The following is a 27,556-nucleotide window of genomic DNA, read 5'->3' as shown; positions in this document are numbered from 1 at the left end:
TGGGAGAATCTCTGACCAGATTCAGTTTGAGATTAATTTATGCTCACCACCCCACACAGAAGAAAAACCATACTTATCAATTTAAATTTTTATTAATGAAATGGGGGAAAGGATATACTCAGGTGGACTTAATTAAAACGCATTTTCCAAGAAGCCTTTTGAACAAAATGAAGTTCTTCATTCACCACTAAACTTTTCTCCTTGACTGAGGTCATAATGGTTCTTTAATATGTAGGAAAAGGATCCCCTTCTGCCATGCACCTGAGGTAAGTTGGATGTTAGTAAATTGAATCATTAATATACTCCAAAATAAAGAATTTCAGGACGTTGAGTAGAATTTAGAAAGAATGCGCATTGGAAAGTTCTTATCCTTGAGTTTTAAAAAATTAATCCATGTGCTTTTGCTGCTTTAAAAAAATTTCCTTCCTCCCTTTTTCCTCTCTCCCTTTCTACTTCTCTTCCTTTTCTTTCTCCCTTCCTTCTTTTTTGTTTCTTTGGGTTGATAGCCAAAAACAATGCTATGTGAATAGATAGATCCCTAAATACAGATTGATCACATAAGAACATATAGCTTTCTACTCAAACTAAATTGCATTATTTAGTGTACTGTTGAATACCTACCAGTTTAAATTCTGAATAGGAAATTATACATTCTTATGTGTCCAACTTATACTTTTTCTTCCAATTTATTCATAGGAGAATTATGAATTTGATGTGTGTGTATGTATGTGTATGTTTATCTTCCTTTTGGCTAGAACCATAATTTCTTTTTTAAATTCTTAGTTTGAATGGTTTTAGAGAAAATGAAAGGCATTCCCATTTTACTGCTTCTCATTTTACTACTTGGCCATCATTTTCTGGTCCCACAAACTTGACCTTTAACTTGGCTTTTTTACCTGGGCCTTCTTATACTCCTATTCTGTCCCTTGACTCTTCCAGCTTTAGATCTACAGTTTCTCCATGGGCAACACCATTTATACCTACAGCTTGGTCAACCACCTATAAATTTATAGCAATCCTCATGCTGAATCTTAATCCTAGACCACTCTAGTTATAGGCTTATATTTCCAGCTTTTACTAGAGGTTTCAACTTAGATGATCCCAAAGCACTTCAAATATTTTTCAAGCTGAACTTATCATCTCACCCACAAAATCATTTCTTTGTCTTTTCTTCCATTTAAGAGTACAACCATAACCCAACTGCCCTGGCCAGGCTGCTGCTGAGAAGCTCTCTCAAATGGGAGAAAAAAATCTGACAATCATTTTGATGTGAAAATTATATATATATATATATGTATATATATATATATATATATATATATATATATATATATATTCTCCTCCTTTTATCCATCTCCCAAAATTAAAATTTAGGCAGGCAACACTTACAAAATGAGAGTTTGTTCTTATAGCACAACATTCATTTCTGTAATAATTTAGACTCAATCTACTTTCTTATCTCCCATGTCCCACCACTGACGGCCACACAGATCATACTCCATACTCATTAATCTACTTACCATTCTATAAATATGCCTTGTTTAGTTTATTATCTTAATCTGCAGATTGCTTTGCTTAAATAATCTCTATTTTGAATTAATCTGATAATTAGGCACAGAGATGGGATTATCTGCAAAAACTTCTCCCTTTGGATTTTCTACTCTCTTGATACTCAGAGGCTATATCTCCATTTTTTACTGCAAAAGGAAATTCCTTTTGAGAATATGTGAGTAAGATGTCATTCCAGAGAAATTAGGGTATTGAAAACCTGAGGGCTGGGTCCCTGATTGCCTTTCAGTAAATTTTCTGTAAAGTTTTCCTCCCCATTGTTAGTTTTTTATATCCTAAGAAACATGTTGCTTGAGGAAGCTTTCGCATATTCTGGTGTTCTATAATTTCCATCATTGTACATTCCACACAGGACACTTTAGCTAGGAATAAAACTTAACAGTCTGTGGTATAGCTTTCAAAGCTGGGATTTACCCATATCATTGTTCCTTACCTCATAGCTTAGATCAAAGGTTTCCTTTGGCCTCTTCCATTTTTTTCCCCACATTATTTGGGCAATTTGTATTTCTGTACTCCTATCAGAACAATGGTTGACTTGATCTCAGTCATTTGTACTTCAGTATGATTGTTTCAGTGCCTATCTTTAGCAGATGCTTGAAGTGGAGGGTGATATTATCTGGGTATCAGTGGCTTCATCCAAGTACTTATGAAGTCTTAGGACCAAGAATATTTGAAAACAGAATCTGTAAGGATCTCCTTCCCTCTTTTCTGCCAAATATTTTTTCTACATCTGTCCAAGACCCCCAGGTCCTAGACATTCTGATTTCTACTTGTCATTTCCTAAATCTCTCTATGTATCTGGTTTAGAATTTACGGACAAATTACTCTCTCCTCTACAATTAACTTAGTGCTCCTTCTGGGTAGTTCTTATAATTGTATTAATCCTGAAGCCTGGACCTTTGGTATGGGCATTGGGGAGGAAAGGACAGATGTATCTTTTACTAAAGTTCTCAGATTCAGTGATGTTGACATCAGTTGGAGATAAAGCTTGTCTTTAGACTTGAAGTAGCTGATGTGGAGGAAGTAGGAGGATGGCTTTTACTAAAAATGGCACTTATACCATCTTTTGCACCTTTCCAGTTATGTCAAAATCACAGTTTCTGAAAACACTAAAGGTTCTGCACTTTGCTACCCAACATGTTCTCTCAAACTTTGAAAACTGTGATTTTTTTAGCATCCCAAATCCCTGCACCTGGTCACAACCTCCACAAAGTTTTTTGTTTGTTTGTTTGTTTGTTTGTTTCCAGTGAAATGTCCGTCAGATTAAACAGACTCGAGCCAGCAAATCACACATCTTCTATCCTGTTCTCTCATGAGGTGCGAACATAAAAATATTATGCAATATGATGTACATTTGTCTAGAGCAAATTATTTACCCTCAATTGTAGAGAAACCCATTTAGTACACAGGAGTGCAGGGTGTTTTCAGCTACCTATAACACAGCTTTGAGAGGACACTAAATTCTTATCAAAACCTTAGTTCGGTTCCTCAAAGAGGGCTCATAGCAGAAGCCACTACCTTCTAATTCGCCAAGGGAGAAACGAGATACTCACCATGTCTTTATTATCTGTGATATTTTGCTTTGTATCCCCAACGGACCACTGTACACGTCAAAAACAACTCGAGGAAGGTGAATAGGAACAGATATTCTGAAAGAATTTTACCACTTCTCTGTTTCCAAAAATAAAATATAGATTCCTTACAGATCTTTATATATTAACACATTAGAAATAATAAGGAATTGTACAATTGCAGGAAGATGAAAAATAAAAGAGAAAAACTACTCGATAGATCCCCATCCCCTAAAGCCATGGGTATTTATTTCTACTTTTCTTGATCATAATGGTAACTGATAATTATTGACAATTAGATTAGGCCAACAATTTTCTGCCAAATGACTAATGAGAATCATCAACTGTGTTTTCCTGGGTGTTGTTGTGGATAAGGAAAGCGAATTTTCACTGAGGCCAATGAGCCTCTGGAGAAGGTGGAACCGAGATACTTTTGAGGTCAAGTGTTACAGAGCTAATCTAACAGAGAGATGTTAAGAATTAGGCCTCTTCTGGGATATGGCGGTATAGAAGAACTTACCGTGAAGGAAAAAAAATGTCTGGGTTTGTGACTCAGGGTCAACAAAGGGCTTATACGTCTTCTGGGGAGGTGGTTTCTTCCTGGGATTATGCCTCTGACTATAAGCCCCAATAGACCTGTGTCCTTGCAGGATAGCTGGATATTTGCAGGATAGAATAATGGAAGCCTGCAACACCCAAAGCACCTTTGTGACAAGGCGACCAAGGGCTACTGGGACCAGTTTTCAATCCTGACACCATATAATAGTAAGTGAAATTATGGGTATGCGATTAGGCCATTGAGATGCTCTGCGATTGTAGCAACTCGGGGTCTGAAGTTCATATGGAATCTCTGGTTCTCAGTGTTCTTGAGTAACTTGAGAGGATCACCAGGAAAGAAATGACCTCAGGAGGGAGACCTCGGATTTCTTGCTAATACAAACATTGGTGGTTTAAGAGATAAATTGGAAAAAGGAAAGAATCAAGGTTATAATTGCACTCCAGCCCAGTAAAATGAGACATTTCTGTTATGCAAATATAATCTTAAGTAATATCTGGACGTTTATTTTTACTTTAAGGTATCCTTCAGGGTAAGTGTCCTAAAATATTAGCATTCCCTGCAGCAGTAAGGTGGCTTTTTGCTGTGTCATATAATGGATTTCTGTTAGAACTCAATTTTGTGTAGTGAAATAACTTGAAATTTAGAGCCTTTTTTTTTTTTTTTTTTTTTTTTACGAGAATGAATGTTCTGCAAGTAAATAGCTCTGACCCTGAACAAGCAGCTTAACATTTCTTAGCTTATTTCTTTAATTGGGTCAGAGACATAAATCATTTCTTGAGGAAGTTTACAATCCCACTTGCTGTAAAATCACTCTCAAAGCTATGTAAAAATAAGAAAAAAATCAGCAAAATGCAAACAAACATATGCTTTGGAACAAGCTAATTGACCAAGAGTTCGGGATGTTGAAGGAAGGGGAGCTTGCCGTATTAGGCTAAGAATTCAAAAACTGGCAACCTCCATAGGGCTCAATTAGAAATTGAGAAAGAAAAGTTGGTTTCTAGGTCTTGGTCAAAAGCCCAGGTCTTTCGACCTTTGTCAAGCAACTGGGTAGATAGAATAGAACGAAAAGAGAGGAATCCACAGAAAAGGCTTTAGAATTATGGTCTTAACTTCTACTCAACTTGCTTAGCACTGATTCTCATCTCCTTGATTTCCTAGCTTCTTCTCCCCTGCACATGAGCAAACCTATATTGTGAAGTACACCGATATCCACAGTTCCACACAGACAGAAACAGAAATAAACACAGATTCTGAAGCACAAACATGGACACACTTAGAAAGACTCACACAGACCTGCTGATGGGCAGACTGACAGACCCAAAGCAGGCAGTCCAAAAATGTCTGATAGTCACGTGCATAGGGATCTGGATATACATACATTCCAAATTATACATCTCTATGGAGTCCAGATTTATTTGCTCTTGACGATTATATCCCCGAAGAACATAAAGCCCTAGGTGTCACAAGTACATAAGGATGTTTTCTCCTTCTTTGAAAATCAAATCATGCTGTAATAAAATTGATCATTTAAGGCCTGGGCAAACTGTCCTCAGAGATGTGGTGACCTTGAAAGAACTGAGCTGCCTATTGTAAAAAGATCTTGGATACCAGGTGAGACCAGAACTGAGTAAAATGCTAAATCACTCAAAATAGATCTATTAATATTTATAATACATTCCGTTTGCTTACTTTGGGCAATCCGAGGTTGAGAAATGTGACCTGTAGTTTGAACCACATTTGTAGTATGTACATGCACCAGATATGTTAAAGGTCACAAGGACATGATAAAGGTCACTGTCATATATTGCACAATACTTAAATACTTGGATCACTCATCAAATAAGTTAAATCTAATTCTAAATTTGTGGTGAGATTTTCACAGAAACTTGGTACTTACCTCTGGCCAAATAGTAGCGTATGTACTCAGACTATACATAATAAACTCAACTGATAGTAAAAGCAGACCACTCACTGCAATGCAGGCACTTAAAATGTTCAGTATTATGGTATAGGACAGCTAAAATAGATAAAAAGAGTCACCTGGTCACTGGACTTTATCCATATACATCACTGTCAAGTATATTCAAGTAGAAGATTTATATAAATTCTGACCTTTTCTGAATAGTAAGGTCATTAAAAGGACCGTCAGAATTGTGGATTTGTCAGGAGCCCAAGAGAACTAAACAATTTTGGAAAAAAATAAGACTTTTGATGTAGCGTGCATATGTTTATTCCTTCCCTGACAAATAATTATTGAATGTTAGTTCTGTACCATGCACACTATCGTCTGTCTTACTAGATGAAGAGGGAGAAAAGTAGTGGTCTCTGCACTCAAGGAAGACCACTGGGGAAGGCAAGCAAGTGCATACTAAATAGAAATAGAAGGGGGCCCTGGGTGGCTCAGTGGGTTAAGCCTCTGCCTTTGGTTCAGATCATGATCTCAGGGTCCTCAGATCAAGCCCTGCATCAGACTCTCTGCTCAGTGAGGAGCCTGATTTCCCCTCTCTCTCTGCCTACTAGTGATCTCTCTCTCTCTGTCAAATAAATAAATAAAATCTTGAAAGAAAATACGAATAGAATGTAAAAGAATGCTAACAGCAGCAACAAAACAATCAAACAAACATGCCGATAAGTTCTGGTCCCCAGAGACCCAATATTCTAGGAGTTTGCCACGATTCATTTAACAGTGCAAGAAGAGGAGTCACAGGGAATTTTGTTGGGAGAGACAGGTGATATTTAGATAAATATTTAGGATTTTATCTTGAAGATGGTGGAGGATGACATTGCTGGTGGTGCCTGCTCTATTTTTAGGTCATACTCCTGTCAGGCTATGTATTTGGGACAATACATATGTATAATGTTGTTGCATGATTACACTTTGTCCATACATGAGGATGTATAAGGGTATCTATGATTTTCAGAGATACATTCTTAGGATGTATAAGGATATCTATGATTAAATATGTATAAGGGTATCTATGATTAAAGTAGGAATTACTGTTAACTTTTTAAACTTATGCCTTTTATTTCTTCTTGACTTACTGCACTGGACAAGAACTCTTGCACAATAGCTTTCTCTCTCTCCCTGACAAATAAATAAATGCAATCTTAAAAAAAGAACTCCTGCACAATATTAAAAAATTTGGTGAAATAATAATTTCTTGCACACTTCTGATCCAAAGGGAAACCATTTAGTCTTTCACCATTAGTGTAATATTAACTATACTGTTTTTTTTTTTTTTTTTGTAAGTGTCCCTTAGCAGGTTGAGGATGTTCCTTTCTATTAATAGTTCAATAAGAGCTTTAAAAAAACATTTTTAAAAGATTTATTTACTTATTTGAGAAAGAGAGAGGGAAAGAGACAGAGAATGAGAGCAGGGGGAGGGGCAGAGGAAGACAGAGAAAAAGTCCCGAGAAGGGCCCGTGCGCAGCTTGGAGCCCAGTGTGGGGCTTGATCCCACAACCCCAAGATCTCACCAGCTGAGCCAAAACCAAGAATCAGACACTTAACTGTATCACTTAGGTACCCCTAAAAAAACTCTCAAACATTTCAAATGATTTTCCTTCATCTCTTTATCTGTTGTTTTCTGAATATTGAACCAAGCTTGCATTCCTGGAATAAATTTCAGTCCATTATGCTTTTAAAAATATCACTGAACATGATTTATGATATTTAAGCATTTTGACATCACCATTCATTACAGATAGTGTTTCTTTTCTTTCAAGGTTCTTGCAAATTTTTGGTGTCAGGATCTTGTTGGACTCCAAAAAGTCAGCTGGGAAATGTTCCTTCCCCTTTCTTTTCTGAAATCTTTTGTGTACCATGTGATATCATTTGTTTATTAAATCCTTGATAAATGTATTACTTAACATGTGTGTCTTGAATTTTCTTCATGGAAAGATTTTTAATGATTAATATAATTCCTTTAACAAATGCGGAGATAATTATGTTTTCTACTTCTTGTTTCTGTTTTGTAAGTTCATTTTTCATGATTTCATAGTATAGTGTCATTTGTAGTATTTCCTTATTTTTTTACTGTCTCTAGGACCTGTAGTGATATTCCATCTTTCATTTCTGATACTGTAATTTGTATTTTATTGTTTTGCCAATTAGTCTTACCAGAGGTTTATCAACCTTATTAATATTTTCAAAGAACACATTTTCAGCTTTGCTAGTTTCTTTATTATTTATCTATTTTCTGTTTTAGTGACATCTGCTCTTTATTATTTCTTACTATTTACTTTGTATTAAATATGTGCTTACTTTTCTAGCTTTTTAAGTTGGAAATTGGATTTTAAACACTTCATCTTTCCTAATATATAGTTCTATGTGTTTTTTTAAAAGATTTATCCAGTTATTTTAGAGAAAGAGCAACAGAGAGCATGTGTGCACGTGTGTGCAGGAAGTGGGGCTGAGGAGGGGCCGAGGGACAGAGAGAGAGTCCTAAGCAGACTCTTCCCTGAGCACAGAGCCCAACGTGGGCCTCAGTCTCACCACCAGAGATCATGACCTGAGCCAAAGCCAAGAATTGGACTCTCAACCAACTGTGCCACCAAGGCACCCCTCTAATATATACTTTCAATGCTGTAAATTTCCTTGAAGCATTGCTTTATCTCAAAAATATTGACATGTAGTGTTTCCATTATTCAGTTCAAAATATTTTCTAAAATTTGTGATTAAATGTGCTGTGTAATTTACAAATATTTGGATCCCTTTTGGACATTTAATAACTGATTTTTAATTTAATTCTATTTCCTCTTAAGTCATTTCTATTTCCATTCAATAGGTTGCCTGTAGTAAGAATAGTAAAACTATTCTACAATATTACATTCAGTCTAGTGAAATTTGTTGTTGCTTCTTTTCTCGTTCAGTGTATGCCATATCTTGATGAATATACACCGTACAGTTTAAAAGAGCATGTGTTCTACAGTCCTTTGGTGTAGTGTGTTTTACAAAGGTAAATGAGGTCAAATGTTTTAATTTTCTACTCCTGGTTTTTGCCCCCTTGTTTTATCAATTACTTAGAGAGACATGTCAAAATCTACTATGATTATGGATTTTTCTATTTCCTCTTTTATTTCCTTAGTTTTTACACCATTTATCTTAAATTTATAATATTAGATACATATACATTTTGGGGAGTTATGTATTCCTGAAGAATTAACATTTATTACACCAAAATGCCTCTATTTCTAGTGACATGTTATGTCTTGACATTTATTGGTCTTTGATTATTGTGACCACATGAGCTTCCTTATGCTCATGTATATACATTCTTTCATGTATTTTTTCCTATTATTACTTGAAATCTATATTTGTCCTTATATTAAAAACAAGCTTCTTACAGACAGTGAATAGTTGGGCATTATTTTTTATCCAACCTGGACTTTTAATTGGAGTGTTTGTCTATTTACATGTGATACGATTACATATCCTATTTTTTTGTTGTTGTTGTTCTTCATTATTCTGTTTGCATTTGGGTTAAAATAGTTTTTAAACTTTTATTTCCTCTGTGGGCTTTTTTATCTGCATATTTTTGTATTATTGAATAGTTTAGGTTCTACTGTATGTATCCTTAATTTTTCACATTTTACTCAATATTATCTCACTTCATATGGAATGTAACAAATTTATAGTACTTTAATTCTTGCCTTAGTGTTATTTTGTAAAATATTATACTCATACATGTTATAATATAGAAAAGACAATAACAGCTTTTAAATTGAGGTATATAATTAGCATACATCATTATATTGGTTTCAGATATACAATATAATGACTCGATATTTGTACATATTACAAAATGAACACCACAATAAGTATAGTTAACATCCATCATCATACATAGTTACAAAAAATTTTATTATTTATATTATTTTAAAATTTATAGGCCAGCATGGTGATTTTTGTACAAGTGCTGGATTCCAAGTTATGGAATTGTTGCTATATTTAGAATGAAGCTTCCCTCAGTTTTTGGACAGCCAGTGATTGCTTATATAAAGTAATTAATGTGCTGTGTATACACAGAAAATAAAATTTTAAATGTTTAAAAAATTGTATTATAGTGATGAGAACTTTTAAGTTTTACTCTCTTAACAACTTTCAAATATACAATACAGTGTTAGTAACAATGTAATTGTCCTATTGCACATCCCTATGACTGGTTTTACAATCGGAAGTATGCACCTTTTGAACTCCCTTCACCCATTCTACAGACCCTCAACCTCCACTTCTGGCAATCACCAATCTGTTTTCTGGGTGTATAATGTTTGCTTATTGGTGTGTGTGTGTGTGTGTGTGTGTGTGTGTGTCTGTGTGTGTGTGTCTGTGAGCACATGTGTGCATATATATATATATATATATATAGAGAGAGAGAGAGAGAGAGAGAGAGAAAGAAAGATTTTTCTAGATCAAATTATACAGTATTTGTCTTTCTCCATTTGATTTATTTCACTTAGTATGATGATGCCCTGGAGGTCCACCCATGTTGTTGCAAATGGCAAAAATTCATTCTTTTTTCTTTTTGTTTTAAAGAGGTAGGGGATTTCACTTTTTAATTTTTTTTTAATTTTTTATTTTTTATAAACATATATTGTTATCCCCAGGGGTACAGGTCTGTGAATCACCAGGTTTACACACTTCACAGCACTCACCAAAGCACACATCCTCCCCAATGTCCATAACCCCACCCCTTCTCCCAACCCCCCTCCCCCCAGCAACCCTCTGTTTTGTGAGATTAAGAGTCACTTATGGTTTGTCTCCCTCCCAATTCCATCTTGTTGTGACAAGATGGATGGAACTAGAGAGTATCATGCTTAGCGAAATAAGTCAAGCAGAGAAAGACAACAATCATATGATCTCCCTGATATGAGGAAGTGGTGATGCAACATGGGGGCTTAAGTGGGTAGAAGAAGAATCAATGAAACAAAAATTCATTCTTTTTCATGAGTGAATTATATTCCATTGAATGAATATATATATATATATATATATGTATATACATATATATATATATATATATATATGAATGACATATATATGTGTGTGTGGGTCTGTGATATATACATCACATTTTGTTTAATCATTCATCTGCCAATGGGCATGTAGGTTATTTTCATATCTTGGCTGTTGTAAATAATGCTGCAGTGAACATAGGGATGCATATATCTTTTCAAGTTAATATTTTTGTTTTCTTCAGATAAATACCTGGAAATGGAATTGCTGGATCGCATGGTAGTTCCATTTTAATTTTTTGATGCTCTTTCATATTGTTTTCTATGGTGACTTTACCAATCATTCCTACCAACAGTACATGAGAGTTTTCTTTTCTCCACTTTTTCACCAACACTTGTTATTTCTTGCTATTTTGATTTTAGCCATTCTGACAGGTGTGAGGTGATGGCTCATTATGGTTTTGATAGACATTGCCTTGGTGTTTAGAGATGCTGAGCTTCTTTTCATTTGAAAACAATAGGTGCTGGTGAGGGTGTGAAGAAAGGAGAACCATCTTGCCCTCTTGGTGGGAATGCAAACCGATGCAGCCACTTTGGAAAACAGTATGGAGGTTCTTCAAAAAATTAAAATGGAACTACCTTGTGATCCAGAAATTGTATTATTATTGTATTTATCAGGTATTTACTCAAATAATACAAAAAAACTAATTCAAAGGGCTACACGTACCCTGATATTTATAGCAGCTTTATCAACAATAGCCAAATTATAGAAACAGCCCAAGTGTCCATCAACTGATGAATGGGTAAGAAGATGTGATATTTTATATATAATGGCATGAAAAGAAATAAAATCTTGTCATTTGCAACAACATGGATGGAGCTAGAGAGTATTATGCTAAGTGAAATAAGTCAGTCAAAGAAAGACAAATTCCATACGATTTCACTCATATGCAGAATTTAAGAAACAAATGAACAAAGGGGGAAAAAAGAGAAGGAGGCAAACCAAGAAAAAGACTCTTCTTTTTTTAAAGAAAATTTTTTTAACACTTTATTTATTTGACAGAGAGAGATCACAAGTAGGCAGAACAGAAGGCAGAGAGAGAGGGGGAAGCAGGCTCCCTGCTGAGCAGAGAACCCGATGTGGGGCTCAATCCCAGGACCCTGAGATCATGACCTGAGCCTAAGGCAGAGGCTTAACCCACTGAGCCACCCAGGCACCCCCAAGAAAAAGACTCTTCACTGTAGAGAACAAACTGACAGTTACCATAAAGTAGGTGGGCGAGAGATGGGTTAAACCAGGGACAGGAATTAATGAGTGCACTTGTGGTGAGCAGCTGGTATTGTATGAAAGTTTTGAATCACTATATTGTACACCTGAAGCTAATATTACACTGTATGTTAATTAACTGGGATTTAAATAAAAACTTTTTTAAAAAGTCAATTTCAATCCTCTGCCCATTTTTAAACTTTTTTTTTTTTTTTTTTTTTTTTGCTATTGAGTTATATTTGATCTTTATATATTTTGGATGTTAACCCCTTATCTGCTATATGATTTGTAACCATTTCTCCCATTACAGAGATCGGCTTTTCCCTTTGTTGATGGTTTTCTTTGCTGTGAAGAAGCTTCTTAATTTGGTATAGTTCCATTTGTTTATTTTCACCTTTTCTGCCTTTGGTTTTGTTGTCAAATCCAAAAAAATCACTGTTAAGATGAGATAGATGGTTTCCTTTCTTTCTTTCTTTTGAGAAGGAGAGGGGGTAGAGAGGCATGGGGAGAGAGAGAATCTTAGTCTCCACACCAGATATGGAGCCCAGCACAGAGCTCACACCATGAGATCACAACCTGAGCCAAAATCAAGAGTTAGATGCTTAACTGAATGAGCCACCCAGGCGCCCCCACATTGGTGTTAATCTAAATTTGCATTTCTGGAATTAGACATGATGTATCATTATTTTTATATTTTTCACAATACTCTATTTGTATTTTTCACAATAGTTTATATTTTATTTGCATATATACATATATATGTATGATTTAGTATTTTTACATCTATGGTCATGAGAGATTTTGGTCTGTAATTTTCTTTTCTTGTAAGATCCTGGTAGAGTTTTAGGATCAATGATATACTATTGTCATAATGGGTTGGGAGGTATTACCTTCTTTTTTCTATTCTCTGGTAGAAATTTGCATAAGGTTTCCAAATATGATTGCAGATTTCTTTTTCTTTTCAATTTTGTCAATTTTATTGTCTTATTTTGAAGCTACATTAATAGGTGAACAGATATTTAGGATATTTATACATTATGTTGGACTAAATCTTTGATTATTATGCAGTGTCCCTTTCTAATAAAAATCTTTGATAATTTTTGCTTTAAAGCCTACTCTGTATAATATTAAAATAGTCTTCCTTTAGTTAAAGTTCACAAGAAATATATCTTTTCCAACGTCTTCTTAGAAGTATGTTTTTAAAATAACAGTGGTGTAAGATGGGGGTCCAATTTCATTGTTCTGCATGTTGTGTATCTGGTTTTCCCAGTACCATTTGTTGGAAACACTATTCTTTCCCAGTTGAGTATTCTTGAGTCCCTTATCGAATATTGGCTGACTGTAAGTGCAGTGATTTAATTCCAGGCTCTTGATTCTGTTCCATGGGTCTGTGTCTATATTATGCCAGCACCATCCAATTTGGATTACTATAGTTTTGTAGTATATCTGATATCTTTCTCAAGGGACTCAGAGAGAATGCTACCTCTTTACTGATCCTCCTTCTTTTGGCAAATAAAACTGTTATCTCTAGAGTTGTTACAAACATTCTGACTTACCAAGAATACTGTACGCCTCCTCTCTACTATTACTGCAAGGGCTCCTGAGAAGATAAACTGGAAACAAAGATCATGTTTATTAATACCCAGCCATGTTTATATATGAACAGTAAGAGAATTATGGAATGCTATAACATGAAGGATATCATCTTAATTCTTTAGGGGGACCATTGAGACAATCGTTCAGAAAATAATTCAAAGGTTCTGTAGTACAGAGATGGAGAAGGCATAAAGTCTCTGTTCAGTAATGTAACATGTCATTAGAACTGGAACCATGGGCACCTCAAGTTGACTTCATAGGGCAAAAAAGTGTCAAACTTTACTTAGATTTTTGTCAGTAATAATTTATTGATCCCATAAGGTGAATGACAAGAAAATATATCCAGTTAATGGATTTACTGATAGACAATATTATATTTTGGTGATTTCACATGCAAGTACTTTTAATATAATGTTAAAAATATTTTAGTAATGGAAAATATAATTCAGAAAATATTTAAGTTTCATTTTACATATTTAAATATAAGATCACATAATGTCTTCTGTGAGTAGCTTGTTCTGAAAATTTCCATCATTTCTAAAACTTGTTAGAAACATGACAGGGTATATCAGAAACTTATTTTTTTTTAATTGATGAAGTTTTATGCATGCATGGAAACTTCCCACAGATTTAAAAAAATTAACTATTCAGTTAGTAGTAAAGAGAAGGAATGTTCTTGCCCCACAAAAAATGGGACCACTAACATGTCAATACTAAGTAGCCTTTTAGTGTCTGGAGGATCTAAATTCGAATTCTTTGTACTTTGTTTTCTATGTGACTCAGTAGGAATTACCTATCCTTTCATTAGTTTTGCTTTTTTCATTGGTAAAATGGGGATTTGTATTTTTCTACCTTTCTGTCTTACAGTGTTGTTGTTGTTGTAATAGTTACATATGGAAGAATTCACTGAGTTATTTATAGCCAGCTTGGTCCTACTGCTTGCACCTGAGGCTCAGAACTGTATTTTTCAGATTTCCTTTCCTTATGTGGCCCCTGAAAGTATTATATTTCATACTGGAAGCAACCTAAATGTTCATTCATTAGATTATTTAAACATAGTAGATTAATATAATGGAATGTTAATCAGCAATAATAATGAATGAATAATTACTGTATCAATAACAAGGATGGGACTCACAATCCCAATTGAGCAAAGAAGCCAGATACCTAATAATACACACTATATGATTCTACTTATATAAAGTTTAAAAACACTTAAAAGAAATATATAATATCTGAAATCAGGTTAATGATTAGGGTAGGAGGGAGAAAGAAGGGACATGAGAGGAACTTCTGAGATCCTAGAATTTTTTCTAAAAAAATTTTTTGACCTGCGTGTTGATACACTGATATAACAATTTTGTGGTAGCTGAGATGTACAATTAAGATTTTAGATTTTTGTGTATGTATGTTTTATTTATATGTTAAAAATTTAAAAACAGGATAACAAACAATAACACCTAACTCACAAAATTCTAACAGCCTTTGATAATTCAGAGAATTAATATAGATGCTAATATACCAAATCTAATTCACTGTCAGCAACTTCCTTTTGGAATATCTTACAATGAGTGAAAAAACTTAAAATTTTTTCTTTCATTGAAATTTTGAGTCAATGTTTTAATAACTTCATGCAAATATTAGTAATCTAATGTCCTCGTGATTGTAGTATTATTTGATATATTAATACAATTGATTACTGTTTTCATTTAGAACCTGTGTATTTAGTACTTTTAAAATTGGATTAAGGTGCTCATTTTTGTTATCTGAGCTATGGTGGCCTCCTAGCTTTCTCAGATCTAATCTCTTACCACTCATAAACTGACAACAGTAAAACAATCTAACCATGGCACTATCTTCAGTCAGAATACTATTGTTCAGGGCTGTCCAATAGAAATGTGATGCAAGGAAAATATGGAATTTTAGGTTTTCCAGTACACCCTAAGAAAAGTAAAATGAAATAAACAAAAGTTGGCAAGGACATGGAGAAAAGGGAATCTTTGTGCACTGTTAGTGTGAATGTAAATTGGTACAACCACTGTGGAAAATACTATGAAGTTTTCTCAAAAAAATAAAAATTATAAAAACCATAGAATGCAGTAATTCCATTCCTGGGTATTTACTCACAGAAAACAAAAACACCAATTCAAAAAGATACAGGCACCCCTATGTTTATTGCAGTATTATTTACAATAGCCAAGATATGAAGGCAACCCAAGTATTCATTGATACATGAATAAAGAAATGATGTGTTTGTGCATGTGCACATACATACACACACACATCAAACAAACACAATGGAATATTACTCAGGCACAAAATGGTATATTTTGCCATTCATGACAACATGGGTGGATATAGAGGGTATTATGCTAAGTGAAATAAGTCATCCTGAAAAAGAAAAATAGATATAATTATACTTATATGTGCAACTTAAAAAACAAAAGAAAAAAAAAACCCAAAAAACCAAACAGACTCTTAATACAGGGAACAAATTGGTGGTTGCCAGAAGGGAGTTGGGTGGGGGATGGGCAAAACAGATGAAGAGATTAAAAGGAACTAACTTCCAGTTATAAAATAAATGAGCCACAAAGATAAAAAGTGAAGCATAGAGAACATAGCCAATAATACTGTAATGATGTTGCATGGTGACAGGTGGTGACTACAATTATAGTGAGCACTGAGTAATGTATAGAATTGTCAAATCAATATGTTGTACACATGAAACATATAACATTGTATGTCAATTATACTTCACTAGTAAAAGAATAGAAAGATTTACAAAAGTGTAAAGAAATAGCAATAAAGTGATTGTTTCAAAGGTTTAATTTTACATAAATATATGAAGAAATAAAAGTAAAATTTAAAAAAGTAAATATAAACATGTGAAATTTATTTTAATAATTTGTATTATATAATCCTAGAGATCTAAAATACTATCATTTCAACATAGAATCAATTCAAAATTGTGCTATATTTTACATTCTTTTTGTGCATATTAAGTTTTAGAACTCTGGTGTGTATTTTATATTGCAGCACTTCTCAGTGTGGTTTAGCCCCATTTTGAGTGCTCAGTAGCTACCTGTGACCCGTGGCTGCTGTACTAGACAGTGAAGCTCTAGCCCTGGGTCATCTTCTATATTTTCACCCACTTACTGGGTAATCTCAACCAGTTTGATGGGTTTCAAAATCTACCTGCCAGTGACTCCCAGGCTCATACCTGGAGCCTAGCTCTTTCTTCCAAACTCTAGAGTCTATATCTAACAAGCTACTCAGGATCTCCAGTTGAGAATTAAACAGATATCTCAAACTCTAAAGGTTCAAAACAAACTCATTATCTTCCCTGAAAACCAGCTCTACCCATAGTTTTCCCTTATCACTTGATGACAATCCACTCCTTCTGTTAGCTTAAACCCCACTTGAGCATTCCCCTTAACTTCTCTTATATGCCACACCAATCCATCAGGATATTAAATTAACTCTTAAAATTATGTTATTTTTAACCACTCTCACTACTACCAACCCTGTTTGAGTATCGTCTGGATTTCTTCAGTAGCTAAAGGTCTAAAAGGTCTCCTCGCCCCCCCTTCATTATCTTTAGAACACAGCAGCCAAAGTGATCCTTTTAAAACTTAAGCCAGATGATTTAACTCTGCTCTTCAAACACTATAATAAGTCTGATTTCACATACACTAAAAAGCCAAAGTCCTTACAATGGCTCTTGGAGTCTATGGTATTTGGCCTCCATTATTTTTCTGACATGTTTTTTTTTGTTTTTTTTTGCTACTCTTGTTCTTTCTCACTCAACTTTGGCAATCCTGGCCATACTTTTTAAGGAGTATTGCAGGCACATCAGTCATTGAAGACTTTGTTCTGGCTGATTCCTGTCCTAGAATGTTCTCCAGATTTGGCAAAAACTCACTTTTTCAAATATTTGTTCAAATATCATTGTGGTATTTTGAATTATTGGCCCCAATTCTTTCTTCCAGATAGTAACATATTTCCATACCCTTGCCATGGTCTCATTGTGGTTGGACTATATTTCTTTGTCCCCCAAATTATAAATTGGCCATTTTATTTGCTTTGGCTGAGATGTTAGCAGATGTGAGCCAAGCCGGGGCTGGCAATGTTCCTGTGTGATTAAGGTTGTCTTCCTGATGATTAGTAATGTTGAGCATCTTTTCATCTGTCTGTTCACCATGTGTATGTCTTCTTTGGGAAAATGTTTATTTATTAACCCCCTATCGAATCTATCATTTGCAAATATCTTCTCCCACTCAGTAGGTTGTCTTTTAGTTTTGTTGATGGTTTCCTTTGCTGTGAAAAAGTTATCCTAATGTAGTCTGAATAGTTTTTGTTTTTGTTTCCCTTGCCTTAGAATTCACATCTAGAAAAATATTGCTATAGCCAATGTCAGAGAAATTACTGCCTGTGCTCTCCTCTATGATTGTTATGGTTTCAGGTCTCACATTTAGGTTTTAATCCATTTTGACTATTTTTAAAAAGTCCAGTTTCATTCTTCTACATGTAGCTATCCAGTTTTTCCAGCACCATTTATTAAAGAGACTGTCTTTTCCTCATTGTATATTCTTGCCTCCTTTGCCACAAATTAATTGATCATACAACCATGGGTTTATTTCTGGGCTCTCTATTCTGTTCCATCGATCTATGTGTCTGTTTTTGTCCCAGTATCATACTGTTTTTTAAAAAATTGCTATTTATTTTTAAAATTTCTTTTCAGTGTTCCAGAATTCATTGTTTATGTACCATACCCTGTGTTCCATGCAATACATGCCCTCCATAATACCCACCAGACTGTTTGATTACTACAGCTTTGTAGTATATCTTGAAATCTGGGATAATGATACCTACTGCTTTGTTTTTCTTTCTCAGGATTACTTTGGCTACTCAGGGTCTTTTGTGGTCTCATACAAATGTTAGTATTACTTGTTTCTAATTTTGTAAAAACTGCTGCTGTTTTTTTTTTAATAGGGATTGAATTGAACCTCTAGGTTACATTGAATACATAGACATTTTAACAATACTAATTCTTCCAATCCATGAGCACAGTATATCTCTCCATTTGTTTGTGTTGCCTTCAGTTTCTTTCATAAATGCTTTATACTTTTCAGAGTATAGGTCTTTCACCTCTTTGGCTGAATTTATTCCTAGGTATATTTTATGTTTTTTTTTTTTTTTTTTTGGTGCAATTGTAAATGGTGTTGTTAATTTCTCTTATTGCTACTTTGTTATTAGTGTTATTAGTATATAGAAATTTTATTGATTTATGGATAATAGCTATGTATCCTGTAAGTGTACTGAATTCATTTATTACTTCTAGTAGGTTTTGGTGGAGTCTTTACAATTTTCTTTGTATACAATCATATCATCATGTGACAGTTTAACTTCTTAGTTACCAATATGGATGCTCCTTATTTCTTTTTCTTGCCTTATTGCTATGGCTAGGACTTCCAGTACTATGTTGAGTAATATGCACAGGGGGTAAGTGTCCCTAACCTCCACATTATTCAAGGGTCAACTGTACTTTTGGTTGTGTGCCACTGAGTTTTGTCATGGCTTCTCTATAACAATAGATTACTAATAGTAATTTTTTTCAATGAGGACTGCTTCTAACATCCAATTAAAAAAAAATAACTTGTATGCTTTTGTTGCTTTCCCAGAACCTTCACTCCCCTTACTCTACTTTTTCTGTTTTACTGCTATAGCCTTATCATATTCCAACACACTATCCCTGCTAGAATAAAGCTCTGGGGTCTGTTTTGTTTGTTATAGTTCCGGCACCAAGAACAGGACACATAGTGGGTAATCAGTAAGTACTGGCTAAATGACTAAATTTCAAGTGTATTATTATTATTATTATTATTAAGATTTTTACTCAGGATTTTGTGGGGATAATGTTGCATCATCCACCATACTCTCAGACATGATAAAATTTTCTTTAGAGATTTCTCTTTAATTCTGTCAAATTCTTCTTGGACCAACAGAACAAAAAGATTTCATTTTTCTTTCCCTACTTAAATTCTATATGTCCTACATTTCCCTACCAATTATGATTTCTCATTTTACTTGTCCCACTTGCAAAATAAATGACCTATGGGTAGTGGAATGGTCATCAACCATTTTCTATTTTCTCCAAATGCCCCCTGTGCATCTTACTATTGTACCCCTTATCCAAAGAGCATGTAAAAGTGTCCCTTTAACAAAGGCATATTCTTATTATGAAAGAATGTTACTGGTAAAAATCTAGGTTTTTTTTTTTTCATTCTGATATATTCCTTTTCAACTAGATATAAGAATTCATTCATTGAAAATAGGGATTGTGAATTTTTTCTGTTCTGACACACTGCTTGCTTCAGAAACAGTTATTAAATATGATGAATAAATTAATGAATAACAACCAGGGAGCAGATTATTCACTTACACATGGAGATGACCAATATGGGTACCCTGTTACTGCTGAGAGAGGAATATATGATTTTTCAAATGCAGAAGGTTGTGAGAGAAACAAATATGTCCACAGCAGTCCCACGCCATAAATGTTCAGACCAGTCATTATTTCTATAGCCTGGAAGAAAAGAATGCCACTAATTACTTACTACTTTTCAGGCCCAACCTTAGAAAGGAAAACATCAAGAAAAAGTAAAGATGGAGAAGGCAGATGACAACTTTTTAAGATTCTCAACACTTAATTCAAATGAGGAAGTTTTCTTATCATTTCAGAACAGTTTTAAGATGCAGCAACTATTTACATGCCCCATAAAACTGTACTAGGGGCTTGTTTATCTACTTGGTTCAAGTGGTCATATGGCATGAGCCCTCGAGCCCTGGAAGAACTGATCTCCCTCAATATTCGTCAGTGGCTATGCGGCCAACAATCCACATCTGCAGACACAGCTCTTGTATCAGGCTTGGTATTTCTGATCTTATGTGCCCTTCTCTCATCTTCCCAAAATTTGATTCCTTCTGTTCTACCCGCCCTCAAGTCATTTGTAACTATGGTTTATAGCAGAGTCTGCTGTGCTTTATAAAGAAGAGTCAAAGAAAGATAGTGAACCCTTGGGATTCCTGGTTTCCTAGAACTCTTTCTAGGAATCATTATCAGGTATGGAATTTGAGGAGGATCTCTGTCCACTGAAGCCAGATCAGTTGTGATAGTTTGAGTCAAAGGAGGAGGAAAATTAAAAGCTTACTACCTAAAGTCACAACTCACTGTAAGAACTTTCAGTTGGTTTTCAGATAGATGTTTCTCCGGTGTGCTTCCTGCTGGCACAGCTGAATAAACTACTCCTGCCTATATCTCTACCACCCAAACACAGGAGTTAGTCTGAAAAAAACCTGCAGCAGTTATACTGGAGTTCAGAAACTAGCATCTCTTGCCTTACTCATATTTCTGTGAGACCTGGGGACACTGACAACTTTTTTCTCACAGATTCCCTCATACGGGATAACTTTAACTTGAAGTTTGCAATAAACTTCTGTTCTGAAGCGAATTATGAGGCAAATAAAGATGTGGCTAGTTGGTGGGGATATTTCTCTCATTTAGAGAGTACTCTGCCTTCCAAGCAACATATAACTATGCATTTAGTGGCATTTCTGACAGGCTGTGTCTGGGGAAGGAAGCAAGGGGACATTGGAGTAGATAGGTAGTGGAGCTTCATAAAATATGATGACTTTGTCTGAAATCTGAGTTTAGTGAAGGATATAGGATCTTTAAAAACTTTTATTTTTAAATAATTATAAATTCACAGGAATTTTCAGAAATAGTACAGAGAGGTTCTGTGCATGCTGAACCTGGATTCTCCCAATGGTTACATCTCATGTAACTTAGAGTACAATATCAGAATGATGAACTAGACCTTGGTATAATGTCTAAGTCAGGCAGAAACACGTTTCCTACCGTACACCTCCCCCAGCCCCAATCGCCATCAATAGGCTGGAATGACACAACAAACTCTTAGTAGAAAATATAGAGGAGACAAGCTTCATGACGTTGGATTTGGTAATGACTCTTGGAAAAAAATGGATGAATTGAAGTACATCAAAATTTAAAACTGTGCATCAAAGAACACAATCAGCAGAGTGAAAAAGCAACCCATAAAATGGTAGAGAAATTTGTGAATTATGTATCTGATAAGGAGTAAATATCCAGAAAATATAAAGAACTCCTATCACTCAACAATAACAGCAAAAACATACAATCCAATTAAGAAATGAACAAAGGACTTGACATTTCTCTAAAGAAGATATGCAAATGGCCAATAAGAACATGAAAAGATGCTCAACCTCCTAACCAATCATTAGGGAAATGCTAATCAAACCACAGTAAGGTACCACTTTATACCTATTAGAATGGCTATCATCAAAAAAGAATACAAGCATTGAAGGGGATGTGAAGGAATTGGATCCTACTATAGGTAGGGATGTAAAATGCTACTACTACTATGGAAAGTTTCTTAAAGGTTAAACATAGAACAATATGACCCAGCATTTCCATACACACACACACACACACACACACACACACACACACACGAAGAACTGAAAGCAGGGACTCAAAGAGACATTTTACACCTATGTTCATAGCAGCATTATTCACAATAGCCAAGTGTCTATTGACGGATGAATGGATAAACAAAGTGTAGTTATACATACAAGGAAGTATTATTCAGCCTTGAAAAAGAAGGAAATTCTGACTTAAACTAAATCATGGATAAACCTGGGAGACAATATACTAGTTGAAATAAGCTCATCACAAAAGAACAATTGCTACATGATTGCATGTATCTGAGGTACTAGAGCAGTCAAATTCATAGAGACAGAAAGTAGAATTGTTACTGCCAAGTGCTACAGAGAGGGAGAGGGAATAGGGGAGTTATTATTTAGCAGGTATAGAGTTTTAGTTTTGCAAGATGGGAAGAGTTCTGTGGAGGGACAGTGGTGATGGTTGCCCAACAGTGTGGATGTACTTGATGCCTCTGAACCAATACACTTAAAAATGGATTTGATGGTAAATTTTATGCTTATATATTTTAGTATAGTTTATAAAACATATCACTTAAGTCTTTTGCTTCAGCAAGTCTTCTCTTGTACTGTGTTGGCAAGGATATGGGGGCATGGCCACCCATGGCCACTGCTATGTAGGAGTTTGATACCCTATTCATACTCCATTGACACTGTGGGGGAGAGGGGCACCATAGGGTTCCCCACTAAGCCTCTGCGGATATCACCAGGGCTGGTTGAGGTAAAGTCACCACATTATTTCCTCCCCATGTGGCCTCTACTGACACTAGGGTGGGGGTTAGGATAGGGGGCTCATTCCAGCTGAGAGATGATGAAGGCCTTAGCTTCCCACTTAGCTGCCTCCTGATACCACCCTGAGGAAGGGGAGGGACCTTGTTATAGGCAGGTGATGGGGTGACATACATATGTATGTCCCTAGCTCTTCTAGGGACATACATATGTATGTCACCCCATCACCTGCCTATAACAAGGTCCTATAACATATGCCTATAACATATGTATGTCACCCCATCACCTGTCTATAACATAGGCATATAACACCTGCCTATAACATGCCTATATATACACACAGGTGTATATATATCACACAGGTGATATATACAGGTGATACACCCCATCACACACACACACACACACACACACACACACACACACTATATATATATACACTCTTATCCAAGTGTTTTGGTTACAGTTTTCTTGATCACTCAGTTTTGCATAAAGCAAAAAACCAAAAACCAACCAAAAAAAAAAATCACAAAAAAGCCAGGAAACTCACCACCGTGTCATTCCTTGGATTCCAAGGTCCCTAGCTCTTCTGCCTCATCTGTACCTTTCAGAGTTGTCTTATATTTGTTTCAAGTTTTAGCTGCAATCAGTGATAGAAATAGGAAGTGTGTCTACTCCATCTTGTCTAGAGCTGCAAGCTGGGATGTTTTTATTGAATGAAATGAGACCCAAACACTTGGGTAATGGTAGATTTCATTATATGGGCAGTAATGTGGTCAGTAACAGACCTATTTATTCTCAAGATACATTTTAACTGTTCTTCTCAACACCCAGAACAGATAAGTGGGCAAGGGGATTAGGAATCAAAATCTTTAGTATCATAATATTGGGAATGAGGAGATAAAATTCTGGATTCATTGCTTGCTTTAATGTAAACTTCTAGTTCAAGTCTAGCAGAGGATTGGGTAAATCTGAAATAAGTGATTTCAGATCACTTATAAATGATAAGGCATTAACAGACTTGAGATGTTGGGAATATCCTTGGACGAAGCTTTACACCTGATGGTTTGATTCCTAATCTGGCTCTATCACCCAGCAATATGGGTAGATAAGGCAAAGGGATAGACCCTGCTACATCTGATGGGACCTGATTGGGGAAACAGTGGCATGATTAGGGGACGAAGTCAAGAACATAGTGCCATTATGATCAATGTCTACAAAGCTTTATGTCTGCAGTTTCTGAATATAGTTTCCACAATCTGGCCATCTCATTTGGGACCATGTTATCATTAGCTTAGCATGAGATGATTTATTGATGCCCAAAAGGAATTTTCTACTCAAAGGATATTTTCTGGGAGTACGATGAGGTTGTGATGGTTTGGGGTTATGTAAATGTAGTTGATAGATTAATAATCTCTGCTTTATTTAACTTTAGCATGATATACAGCTTATCCAATCAGGCTGCAAGTGGAAAGTGCAGGTATTTACATAACTCTTAACTCTCCTCCATTTGGGAAGATCATAATAGACATGGTTAAAGTCTTTTCATTAGTCTGTAATCATTTACTTGCTCAAGTAGTACTTAGTTCTTACCCCCAACAATCTTGTTTCCTTTCTTATCCACAGATGACGTCTTGGCATTTTTCACTAAAGATACAGAATAGAAATGAAAGGATAAATGTATTTCTCTTTTGTCATAAAATATGAGGACAAATTAATATTATTTTCTTGGGTAAGACACTTAAAATCAAGAGGATAATCTACTTCTAGAGCTGCTAATTTTTCACTGTTTTGTAGTTCCCTGAGAGATGTTTTTCATCAAACCATCAAGATGGTTATCTTGAAAAAATTCAAATAATTATTTCTCAAATAGTTTTATTCATTTGCCATCCTTAAATTGGGCTGCAAGCAAATTGTCTGGGGTGGCTGCTCTGATTCATCAATCCCTCTAGAAATTACCGATGTCCCCGCAGTTTATGGGGTCTGGGAAACTGGACTTCTGTTTGCTGTGTTTTAGTCTCTTACTCTACGCTATTTATTTCCTAATTAAAATCTGGTACAGGGGCACCCAACTGATAGACTCCATTCACATGCCTATATCAGCTGCAAGGGAAGCTGAGAAATAAAGTGTCATATATCCTGTTTTGGAAAGGTAGCTTCACGAGGTAGGGACCCACAAAAATGTAGGAGATGTGTTCAATAGGTAAGCCAAGTAAAACTCATAGATATCTATCATTACAATTGTGGATAACCTTTGAGATTTCTGTAGAACTCCTATGAGTCCTTCCTCGAATGCATATTTAATATCCGTGAGAATTTTTCCCGATAGGGCCAAAGGTGAAGATCTAACTCAAATTGGGTCCATAATGTGCTCTCCCAGGTTATTTGGGCTGGTCTCCATGTGAGAAGATCTAAAACCTTGGGAGCTATGGTGTGTCATGCTCCACCCTAATGGACAAAATGGTAGAGAAAGGGAGTTTTGAGTGTGAGATGAACAGAAAGGACACACAAAAACATGAAGACAGAGGGGAGAAGAACTTCCTGAGTTTCTGATGGCTTTCAATTTTCTCCTTCTAGTTTCTTTTGGAGAGCTGGCTGACTTCTTGCCCTTACCTTATATAAACGTATCTGTTCTTACATTACAATAGTTGTATCTTCATTTTGGTAAAACCAGTAAGAGACAGTTTTTGATTCTTGCTATACAAGTCTTTTTATTTATTTATTTTTAATGGCCCTGTCTTCTCACTTTCCTCACACGCCTTTGAGAACCTGCTCTCCAGGATCTCCAATGTCTGATGGACCTTCTTTTATTCCTCAACCTCTTATCTACAGCCATACCTTAAGTCTAACAACTTTCCCTTCTATTTACATACACCGGCAAATCTTACAATCTGAGTTGCCCCTGAGGGGGACTCTTGACGCTTGACACTCAGAAAATGTAGAAAGGTACAGTGGAAAGAATCAAATTTTGTCCGTAACAAGTTACTACGTGGCCTTGACCGTATCATTTATTCCTTCAAAGGTTGTTTTCTCAGCAGCGAAAACAAAACAACCAAAACCCCAAAACCAAACCCAAACCAAAAGACCCCAAGCCGAAACACCCTGAAGGACTGTGTTGGGGGAGCAAACGGGAGAAACTGGCACAATACTGAGACTCAAACAAGAACCAGCTTTGGGAACGCCTGCTTTCAGAGCGGTCCGCGCCGACCTCGGAGGGGGGGGGGGGGCTCCCTGCGGTCACGTGATCACAGGGGCCGGCGGGGCCGGCGGGGCGTGATCCGCCAGGTGGCGCCCTCAGTGCCCTACCTTTCGGCTCCTCCCGGAGTCCCGGCGGCGGCGCTGGCCCAGCGGGCACCCCCTCCTTGAGCGGCGCCCCTCATCCCCCCCCTCGAGCGGTTCCAACGCCGCGGTTGCGGTCGGGAGCGCGGCGTGGCGGCGCAGCGCGAGGAGTGGCGCGCTGGGGGCCTCCGGGGTCTGCGGAGCGCTGGCCCCCGGAACACTGGCTGGGCGGGAGATGGGGAGCGGAGGAGGAGCCGACACGGGCCAGCCTTTCCCGCCTGTGCCGGCAGGGCACTCTGGCCACCATCCGGGCTGCTCCTGGGCAGACACCGCTCCAGCAAGCAAATATATGTCCTCCTCTCCATTTTTCTGCTACGCTAGCATCAGCAGACATCCTTTCTACACGGTGTCGAGGGAAGAGGACTGGTCAGCAAACCTGGGGTTTGGGTCCTTGACTCTCCTTTTTATTAGATACGTGAAATGCCTGGGCAAAATATTTCCGTTCCCTGTTCTTTAGATTGGTTCCCTGCACAATGAGATAATCCGTGTTCTGTGTACTTCCCACATCCACACTAACTTACTCTGAAAACTGCCATCGGGTTAAGCTTAAAATTTGCCATCATCAGGGACGCCTGTGGCTGAGTTGGTTAAGCGTCTGTCTGCCTTTGGCTCAGGTCACGATATGGGGGTCCTGGATCCAAACCCGCATGGGACTCTAGGGAGTCTGCTTCTCCCTCTCCCTCTGCCTGCAGCTCCCCCTGCTTGTGAGTGCTTCTTGCTCTCCCTCTATCAAAATAAATAAAATATTTTTAAAAATTGCTGTCATTAGTTCCTGACAACTAAGATGTTCAAACCCTAACTTGAGTGCCATCTCCATGAGGCAGATACCATGCAGGACCTTTTTTCTTGAACAAACAAATCACTAAACGCTCAGCGTAAGGGCACTGTGTCTGGCACATGGTAGAAATGAATAAATGAATAGAAGGTCATCCACTCAAATTCCCTCGGTTTATACCGAGTCCCAGTTTGCAGGAATAAATGCTTGGCTTTGACGACTAACTAAAGGCAACCTTTTCACAGGGAGCAGAAGGAACATTTGTTGAGGGTTTCAGTGTCAGGTGTGTTACATATGGTATATTTTGTTGAGCAAATTATTTATTAAACACTGCTGTGTGTCAGGTACTGTTTCACATATTGGGGCTAGAGTAGTGAAGAGAATACGTGCATGTCCCTGAACCTCATAGAGCTTAACTTGGAGGTAGGTGTGGATGGAGGAGACAAGAACCAGTGTTCGGAGGTCAGGGAAATGAATGTGACTTGGTGTAGGAGACAAAAAGCATGGCCACAAAAGGACCTGAAGCGTTCTGGAATCTAAGAAAGAAAATGCAGAGTTATGGGAAAAGCCTCCTGGATGGTCCCTGAAGATGAGCACTGAGCATTGGCCATTAGATTTTGTAATATGAAGGTCCCCTCTGTCATTGTCAGAGAAGT

At 36.5% G+C, this 27,556-nt stretch overlaps 1 protein-coding gene across 1 annotated transcript; it reads right to left on the bottom strand.

Moving 5' to 3' along the window:
- Positions 1–111: 111 nt before the first annotated feature.
- Positions 112–26,300, bottom strand: LOC131822714 (membrane-spanning 4-domains subfamily A member 5-like). The gene is made up of 7 exons (XM_059159007.1): positions 26,093–26,300; positions 24,380–24,433; positions 19,959–20,102; positions 13,477–13,533; positions 5,597–5,716; positions 3,123–3,240; positions 112–261 (listed from the first exon to the last, which is right to left on the bottom strand). The coding sequence occupies exons 2-6, from the start codon at positions 24,425–24,427 to the stop codon at positions 3,133–3,135; spliced, it is 477 nt and encodes a 158-aa protein (XP_059014990.1). The 5' UTR covers positions 24,428–24,433; positions 26,093–26,300; the 3' UTR covers positions 112–261; positions 3,123–3,132.
- Between the last annotated feature and the right edge of the window lie 1,256 nt (positions 26,301–27,556).

Source organism: Mustela lutreola, chromosome 1, assembly GCF_030435805.1.
Source record: "Mustela lutreola isolate mMusLut2 chromosome 1, mMusLut2.pri, whole genome shotgun sequence".
NCBI lineage: Eukaryota > Metazoa > Chordata > Mammalia > Carnivora > Mustelidae > Mustela > Mustela lutreola.
The sequence above is the reverse complement of the archived record's forward strand: the minus strand, read 5'-3'. Positions and strand labels throughout refer to the sequence as shown.